This window comes from Propithecus coquereli, unplaced genomic scaffold (assembly GCF_000956105.1).
Source record: "Propithecus coquereli isolate 6110/MARCELLA unplaced genomic scaffold, Pcoq_1.0 Scaffold3, whole genome shotgun sequence".
In the NCBI taxonomy this organism is placed as follows: Eukaryota; Metazoa; Chordata; class Mammalia; order Primates; family Indriidae; genus Propithecus; species Propithecus coquereli.
The window spans coordinates 19,219,207-19,228,987 of NW_012148618.1; the positions used below are offsets into that span (position 1 = coordinate 19,219,207).

The 9,781-nt window shown below is 39.1% G+C and overlaps 1 protein-coding gene across 1 annotated transcript in view; it reads right to left on the reverse strand.

Annotated features, from left to right (window-relative positions):
• The window catches only part of FBN1 (fibrillin 1), a 228,476-nt gene that overhangs the window by 174,768 nt on the left and 43,927 nt on the right, over positions 1–9,781 (reverse strand). Inside the window, exon 5 of the mRNA XM_012649439.1 lies at positions 8,359–8,454. Within this exon, the coding sequence (XP_012504893.1) occupies positions 8,359–8,454 (96 nt within the window). The remainder of the gene's footprint in view (positions 1–8,358; positions 8,455–9,781) is intronic.

Consider the following 9,781-nt stretch of genomic DNA (forward strand, 5'->3'; position numbering starts at 1 on the left):
TTATATTAGGTTATTAAGCATGGAATGTCTGATTTCCTTAAGTACTAAGTTTGACAGTGGATATCTCTGACATTTCGTTTTGACACTTCTTGTTTTCGGGGGGGGGTTTTGTTGTTTTTAATTGCGAAGGCACATCCTCATTCTTTCAAATGCACGGTTTGGATTGTGATTATCTTTCAAGTTTTTTTTTTAGAGCAATTTTTGTGAAACTATAGATAAGTCAAAAATAAATGTCATTTTTGAATATGAGTTCTCTTGTGGAACCAATGCAGCACAGACAGCTCAAAATATCAAGGAAGTGTTTGGGAAGGATGTGGCTAATGAATTCACAGTACATCGATGGTTTGAGAAGTTCTGCTCTGGCGATTTTAATCTTGAAAATAAGCCATGTGGGTGACCTGAGACCAAGGTGGATAATGATGAACTGAAAGCTACAGTAGAAGCAAATCCATCTCAACCTACATGTGAATTAGCAACAAGGTTTGACGTTACCATTCCAACAATATTCGACCATTTGAAACAAATTGGCAAGGTAAAGAAGCTGGATAGATGAGTTCTGCATGAGTTAAATGAGCATCATAAGAGAAGTCACCTTGAAGCTTGCCTTTCTTTGCTGTCACAACATAAAGGCAAACTACTTCTACACCGTATTGTTACATGTGATGAAAAATGGATTCCTTTTGACAATTGCAAGCATTCAGCACAATGGTTGGACAAAGATGAAGTGCCGGAACACAGTCCAAAACCGAGTATTCATCAAAAAAAGCTAATGGTATCTGTTTGGTGGTCCAGCACTGGCATTATCCACTACGGCTTCATGAAACCCGGTCAATAGATTACAGCAGATGTCTACTACAACCAATGGACAAAATGATGAGGATGCTTGTGATTAAGCAACCAAGATTGGTCAATAGAGACAAGCCAATCCTCTTGCAAGACCAACATGTCAAAAAAAAAAAAAAAAACGACGTGCTCAAACTATAGAAGCTGGACTTGGAAACTGTCATCCACCATATTCACCAGAGCTTGGACCAACTGACTCATCACTTCTTCCAGGATTTGGACCACTTCTTGCAAGGAAAAATATTCGATTCTCAACAAGCTGTGGAAAATGCCTTTCATGATTTCGTCGCCACTCGCTCTCCAGGGTTCTTCGCTGCTGATATAAGCAAGCTACCATTAAGATGGCAAAACTATGTAAATAGTTTAGGCTCATATTTTGAAAAACTGTACTGCTTCTTGTTGGAGATATAATAAACTACACTTTTGATTCGAAATTGGACATTTCATAAATAATGACCTTAATATTTCTATTGGTCAGTGCTGCTCTAGTGTTTTGAACACCAAAGACTGGTAAGTGGTCTGAATATTAAATTGTGGCCACTAAAATAAAAAGCAGTTTTATCATTATTAAAAGTTCATAAAAGCTAAAAAGAAATTTAAAAATAAAGTCAAAATCAAATCTTTTGAAGATGAAACCACAATACCAAATTTTACATCAAATTTAATAGCTGTATTAAATTATTAGCTTTGATAACATACGAGAATGTTAAAATCGAAGTTTCAGTTGAAGCACCAAGACAACAGATGCCACTTTCTTTTTTTTTATTTCAGCATATTACGGGGGTACAAATGTTTAGGTTACATATATTGTCTTTGCCTCACCTGAGTCAGAGCTTCAAGCATGTCCATCCCCCAGATGGTGCACACTGCACCCATTAGGTGTGAATATATCCATCTCCTCCTCCTCACTCCCACCTGCCTGACACCTGATCAATGTTACCACTATATGTGCACTTAAGCTTGGTCAGTTAAGTCAGTTAATACCAGTTTGATGGTGAGTTCTTATGGTGTTTGTTTTTCCATGGTTGTGATACTTCACTTAGTAGAATGGATTCCAGCTTTATCCAGGATAACACAAGAGGTGTTAGATCATCATTGTTTTTTGTGGTTGAGTAGAACTCCAAACAGATGCCACTAAGTCAAGTGTGAAGTTATGATGCATAATTTGCAAAGAAGGTGATGGCAATCTCTTAAACCCTCATGCATATCAAGAGTATTAACATGCCCAAGGTGATAAGAAATGAGAAAGGGGTTACTTGGAAGAAGGCTGGGCTGTTAACTAGCTTTCTAGGAAACTGGTGGGGGGCGCTTTATGATGCCAAGCCATGAGAGGGGCTTCAAGAAGATTGCTCAGAGTATGTGGTAGGTATCCCCTAAAGTCTGTAGGACACTGTGGACTAGAGACTGTGAAATGCCCAGAAACTGGCTGGCCAGATGCTGAGACAACGGTTCCAAGGAGGTTTTGTTACTATGTCTAAATTGGTTTGCACTCTGGCAATATATTGTGGGGAAAAAATGCATGTGTGTTTTCCACCAACTAGTTATGGGGCCACTAAGGAGAAAGCTGATGCAGGGTGAGTTTAGATGCTTTGCCAGAGTGCTGCCTGGGGCAGCAAAGAGGACTTAGAGGCTGGAGGTACCACTGGATGCCCAGAGGTTGAGAAAGGAAACATAAGCAACGATAAGAACACATGTCTCTGTCCACATTAAGGGACTTGCAGAGGAGAAATTCTGAAAGGGACCAAAAGATTTCAACCACCAGCAGGAGAAGAACTTGGGACAGTCAGTGGGAGATGAAAATCAAGCTGCTTTCTGATTGCATCCCACCCGTGCTGCTTGTTCACACTAGACATGTGCAGCCTGCAAAGCAGGAGGGCATGTGTGCCCTCAGTGCATTTCACTCAGCCACAAACACAAATGTCTATGTCAACAGATGTAGTTCCTGGAATTATTCTAGGAAAATCCAGTTTATTCGATGATGCACCAGCTGTCATATGTTGCAATACCACTTTAAGACATACAGTAACATTTAAGGAATTCAGTCTATGTGATCTACACATTGTTACTTACTTTCCAATTAGACTAAATACCAAAAGTGGGGCTTTCACATGTTTAGTAAATACCAAAAGTGAAGCCTTCAACATGTTTAGTAACAACAGTTTACTGCTTGTTACCTTTTGGGAAGAAGAAAATATCCATAGTTCACAGAGCTCTGCCTTTTAAAAGCATTTGGAGAATGGGAATTGGGAGTTGGCCTGTGGCATTTACTCTGTAACCTTTATAACGGCCACCTATAATTTAAAATTATGTAAAAATCATGTCAGAAATGCTGCTCTGTAAAATTTACTTCCATATAGAAAAAAAAAATAGTGAATCTGTATTTCATTGCCTTCCAGAAAAACTCTAGGAGAAAAAAGCACAAGAAAATCAGCTCCTGATTCCATGAAGCTCTCTGAACAGACCTCTGAGATAATAATGCTTCTACTCTCTTTTATGAAGTAGGTGTATCCAAAATGGACTATCTGATTACTATATATTTGGATCGTTATGTGTTAGTCCTTTCCATTCATTAGACACTACTTTCTTGGATGTATATGATAAATGTATGTGATAAATGATAAATTTTTATATCCTCAGAGAAGTCAAGGTACGAGGATAAAAGTTTCTCAAATGTCAACTGCACCTATGAAAATTAGGGGGAATTACAATCAACCTAGCTGTTGTTTGTTCTATTCTGTTTCATTATTGCACATACAAACAAATGAACAAAAACCATTTCCAGTTCCATTAACTCTGTAATTCCCTACGAAGCAAGCCCTTGTAGGGAGAGCTATTTCCATCCTCATTTTTATTCTACTCCAGTTTTGTCCTCATTCTTCCTTTTCCTTAAAGCTAGCAGGTCAACAACGCTTTCTCCTCTACTTTGTCTATGAATAGCAAGCATAACAGCAAACGGACTTTCTTAAATTGATTAAAATCCAAATATTGTCTTCACAGTTTAGACGTGGGTAGGAATTTAACACAAAACAAATGAATCGGGATTTAGAAGAATCCATGTGCATGCTCATATTCTGACGGTACAAGATGAAGATCTCCATATGGCGTAATGATCAAAAACTTCTTGTTATTAGCATTTATGCTTCCAAAAGGCTTCATCCTCTGCCTCGCAAAAACCGTGACATTGAAACATTAAACCAATTCCACGTGCTTTAGGAAACATGTGAGAAAATTACTATTACTTTTTTTAATCTAAGTCTGTTTTTTATCCCAAACAGGTAAAATATTTGATTATCCACTATAGTGACTAGAATTAACAATGAAGTATTGTAGGCCACACCGCCTGACACATTGTAAGTACTCAGCACATGTCAGCTGTTACTATGTCTAAGGGCCTCTTCGTGACTCTCATTCTCTCTTGACCCTTGGATGAGACCAACAATTGCCAAGCTATTTCTTGAACTCCTTCTTGCCTTTAGTTTCTCTGGTTCCGTGCTCTCCTGGTTCTCTTGCTTCTCATCATGTTTTCTTAGTGTCTTTCCTTTGCTTCTCCTCTTCCGCAAGCCTCTCATCGTTACACCACCACCCCCATCTACAAGTTCAGGTCGGCTCCCATCATTCTTCTCTCTTTTTTCATGACCTTGAGAAATTTCGTGCACTCACATGATTCACTGTGTTTAATACAAGAGCATTTAACAAGATTTTAAATGGTCTGTACTCTGAGGCAAGATGGCAAGAGACAGTGTGATTCCACACAGTTTTTTGTTGGCAGTAACTATGGCAATACACAACTAGCTTGTGTTGTCATTGCCAAAACAGGCACTGACCTCATATCAATATTCTGATAACAAATGCTAACATACTGTTCCACTGAGCTAAGGCAATGACAAGTTCTACTGGTTGCTCAAGCAGAGAGAACGTGGGGGTGACAGGGGCACAATAAGAAAACCATAAATGTAAACTTACAAAAAAAGTAGGAAGAAAAGGGAAAGGCACTTGAGATATAAAAGAAAACGCAAAGAGAGACAATCTTCAATAGAGAATATAGCGGGAGGTGGCAAACTTCAGCACCCGCAAGGGCCAAGATGCAAGCTAAATGAATGAAGTGAACAAGATGTGACAACAGGGAGTGGCATGACTGTGACAAACCAGGGAATTTATCTAAATGAATCCATATTCAGTTTTTAAAGAGTAAACATTACCGGCCAAACAAGCCATAAGTCTCTACTTTTCATCCTCTCGGTGTAGGATGACAAGCAACGTAAAATATACCATCATTCTACCTACCCAACGAGGCTGTCTTACCAAGAATATTTTAAAACATATTTGTTAATACTTTAATGGCTAAAAGCTGCAAGTAAGACAAATTCGCTTCATACTCTGATTGCATTTGTTGAATGACTGCTATGGTTCACAATTCAAGCATGGATCTATTGCTTCTCTTCATCACAAACCAAAGCACTATGTTCACAGATTATTAAGATTCACTTACTGGCATCCTACCAGTATCATCCCCAAAGGGTATTTCACACTTATGTTGGGTTTCTGCAGTACTTACTCATGCATAAACGTTCCAAGATCTCTCAGGGACAAAGATCCTTACCCTAAGAAGTACTTGTAACTGGCATTCTAAATGTTCCTTTCCATGTGTAGCACATCACGATAGGAAGTTTTTTGTTTTTATTTTTATTGCCACTTGGCTTTGATCAAAACACACCTCCTTTTTGCATCTTTGCCAACTAAAGAATGACAGTCTTGTGGCCCTAAAAGACCGTATTTCTGAAAGATGCGGCCGAATTTGATTAGGCATCAAAACTGTGATCAGCTCTGCTTAGCACGAAACCAGGGACAACTATGCAGAACTGTAAGCAAACAGCGATTATTTCCAGGAGATATTATACTTGCTCAGATCCAATAGTTACATCTCCAGATTTTCTGATGCTATTGAATGAATCCAGTTCAACATTTATCGGTCATGTACTACGCACTAGGCATTAAGCTTGGTGGTGGAATTAAGATGATGATGAAACTGCAGCTGCTCCTGAAGAGCTTATAATCTAGTGAGGGAGACAGAAACATGCTGTTTTGATATGATGTTGTAAGTGCATGTAAAAAAAAAAGATGTGGAGTGCAAGGGAAAATGTCGACGGCGCACTGGGCTCAGCCTCCCGGAAGGGAGAAAGAATATTATTAAAGACTTCCTGGAAGTTTATTTTTAAAAATAAAATGCTGCATCCCAATAAAAACAGAAAGCAACTAGCCTATATAGTTATCCAGCAATAAACAATAAGTATACTAACCCACCATCAGAAGAAGTCACACTGAATACTTCCCTGCACTTCAGGATGGATTTGTCCTGACTCGGTTCCACACTTTTATTCATCACTCTTGAAATCACAAACATACATCTGAGGAAGAGAATATATATACTGCCTCGAATTCTTCAAAGAGGTAAGCAGGTGACTTTCATTAGAGCAGAAAACAGTGAAAACTCTATAAATGAAATTATAATTCTGGAATCCCCTCCCTGACATGGCGAGGGAAATGACACTCATGTTTTTCTGGTCCCGTTGAAGATCTGGGACTGTACTCATGGGTGACAAGTCAAGCTCCCCTTCTGTTCCCCAATCTCCACCACCACAAATGCCTGAAAATATGCTTTTTGGGGGTGAATTCAATTTTGAAAATCACCACTGTGAAGATTCTATGGGGCCAACATATATTTACACCTTAGGGCAGATTTCAGGATAGCCTTTCTCCCTGAAGAGAAACAGCTAAAGACACCCTAAAACTTGGAGAAACTCCTAAGCAATATGACAGTTTTGATTAGTGGTTTAGTAACTTAACTCATTCAGGCCATTTCTTAATCCTGGGCATAGATCAAATCTTTGTAGAAATAACTCTGGAATGGTTTAATATCATGCCCTCTTTATTTCAGATTGTGTTATAATCAATACCTGTACTATGGGCGTCAGTATTGTTTGCAGCAAATTATTAACCACTTTGTTAAGTGCAAGATGCCATATAACTTTATCTGATTAGTGATTTTTCCAAAACAAATTAAACCCAGCATTATTGTCTGAGACATTATTTTCACACACCACTCCTCAAGTTACATGTTAACAATTTTAATCTCTTACAACACCTTTGTTCATTAAATAATAAGCCCATGGAATGACACTACCTGATACAAACAGTTGTTTTTATTATTCTGGATACCATTATAAATATATTAGTCATTAAAAATACATCTGTGCAAGTTGTAAAGAGAAACAGTTTAAGGAGGGACTCTAAAAGGATGTCAAAATGCAATGTAAAGGCCAAGAGTTCATTATGCATCACACATCAATACCATGCAGTAGTCTTATTAATACAGATGCAATATAATTTATCCAGTAGTAACAGTAACTGACCTAGAGTTGCTACAATATGTATTGCTGTTTTATTAGCTAATAACTGAATTTAGGTAGACTTCTAAAAATAGAAACAGAAAATAAGCAATTCCTCACATAGCACTCTCTGTTCTTTGTTTTTTCTCTGCTATATGGTTTAAATGACATATATACAACATCTAAATCTTGAATTTCCATCTTAAATAAAAAGGTCTTCATACAACTTTGGATAAAAGTGATGATTTCAGTTTAATAAGTTCATGAGTATTTTTTAATTTTTCAGTTTTGTATGACATGAACCTTCTAAAGTTTCATGATAAAACTAGGAATGATGAGAACATGGTATGAATGTAGAGACAAAATGATTAATAAAACCGAAGTTCAGGAAAAAAACCCTCCACATATATCTCCATATCATGTTTGCATTTACAGGTAGGCAAATTAGGTAAAATGTTTCTTTTACTTAGGAGCAGCAGTAAGCGTTAGACTTGAAAACAGAAAACCCACATTCACATTAAAGTTTTTATAATATGTGTAAACTTGGGGACATCCCTGGACCTCTCTGAGCTTTGGTCTTATCATATGCAAAAATGAGGACAATTCTATACACTTCAGTGGGCTCTGTGAGTAACGAATAAACCTCATACATAAACCAGTTCCTCAGCAGATACTCAATATTTGTATGGTGAATTCTGAACACTAAACTTACATGCCTCTACAGCTCCCAAGAGGTCCAACAGATCTATATGTGTGTTTTTCATACTAAACTTTTCCCTTTCCATACACGTTTTATTTGGGACCACCTCTCCAGTTTACCTAGGATAATAAGAAGCTCAATCCTTTCCCTTACAGAAAATCCTCCTCTTTTTATCCTGATGCCAACTGGTACTTATGGATATGATCACTATTGAGTACCATGTTTTACTGGCAAGAATTGCCGAGTAACATGCATAGAGTTAGGGCCACTGTCTTATCATCCTAGAAATCTTCCCAGAGAAAATTCAGAAACACCCTCAAAGCTCAGCAAAATTCATGAAGTAACCACACAAACCCAATGACTGTGCAAATCAATAGTAGCTCTAAACACCAGAATGTCTTTATGCAAATTATTTTTAGAAACCATTACCTCTTTCACACTGGGGTCCAGTAAAGCCATAAGTGCACGCACATCGATTTGGGGCCACGCATCTTCCTCCATTGAGACAGCCACTTTCACAGACAGCTGAAAAATAAGGAGAACGCTGAGAAGCTTTACCTGAAGGTAGATGCTAATAAAGTAACACTTACAATCCCCTGAAAGGAAAACAAGAAAATATCTAAATAATCACCCTGGTATTTTTTTTGAACAGTCACTTGAAAGTTACAGATCCTCAGATGTTCCTCAGTCAACTCTTAGGGAATCCTGCAAGAGGTGTGTCTGCACCTGTGTTCATGCTGCCGGTCTCAGTCCCTGAAGCATCTGAGCAATGCTTTCAGTTCTGCAGCTGAAATGATGGTTTCTAAGGGACTTCACCGGATGGGAACTGCATTTTAGCAAACTGACTCTTTTGTTTAGGATCTATGTGAACACAGGGACATCAGAGAGGGCTCCTCTGAGAGTAAACATCGGCCCCTCTGATGTCACTCTTACAGAAGAGTAGCATGTTAAATCACACAATTAACTGCAAACAACAAAATACTAACACTGATAGTCAGTAATTTAAGCACCACAATGAAGACCCAATTGAGTGTGATAACAGAATCCATTGAAACTATTGGTGCGATAAGTCTACAGATCCTTGAGGAAGAGACATGTGACTTGTTAAAAAAGGCATCAAAGTAAGAATTGAAAGCCCATCCTCTGAACAACTCCTCTCTGTACAATTTCCTGTAACTCATGCATGCATGGCCTCTTTCCAGGCAGCTTTGTCATGGGCGGTAGGCTTTTCCCTGCCAAATCTGCCAGAACCACCCACTCTTCAAAGCCCAGTGCAAGCCTCACTCCTCCATGAGGCTTCCCCAATCCTTCCATTTGAACCCATTGCTCCTTATATATTTCCCATACATTTTGCTTCTACCCCTGTAGCAGTCATGAAGTCAAGCCACTCAGGCTTCCCTTCAAGAGAACCTGCCGCAAGGAGTTTAGCTAGCAGGCAGCCTCCAGCTGTGGTCCCTTTAGATCTACTGCCAAGGGCACACTCTTGGCCAATGACTGCACACAGCAGGACACTAGAGCCTGGCATTTCCGCCCATCATGAAACTCTTCCGATGGGCACTCTCTGGGCTCTCCATCAGCCTGGGTAAGACTTTCCCAGAGGTACACTACAGTCTGAAGCTCCTTCTGCACAATCGTCCTTCCTTCCCTCCCTCCTTGCACAGAGGTCAGACAGGCACTGTAGTCTGAAGGCTGACTCCTCCTACTTCTGCTTCCTCTATTTTTCACAAGACTTTCCCCTAATAAATCTCTTGTATATCTAATTTTGTCTTAACATCTACTTAGCATCAGAAGACCTGAACTGGCCGGACGCGGTGGCTCACGCCTGTAATCCTAGCACTCTGGGAGGCCGAGG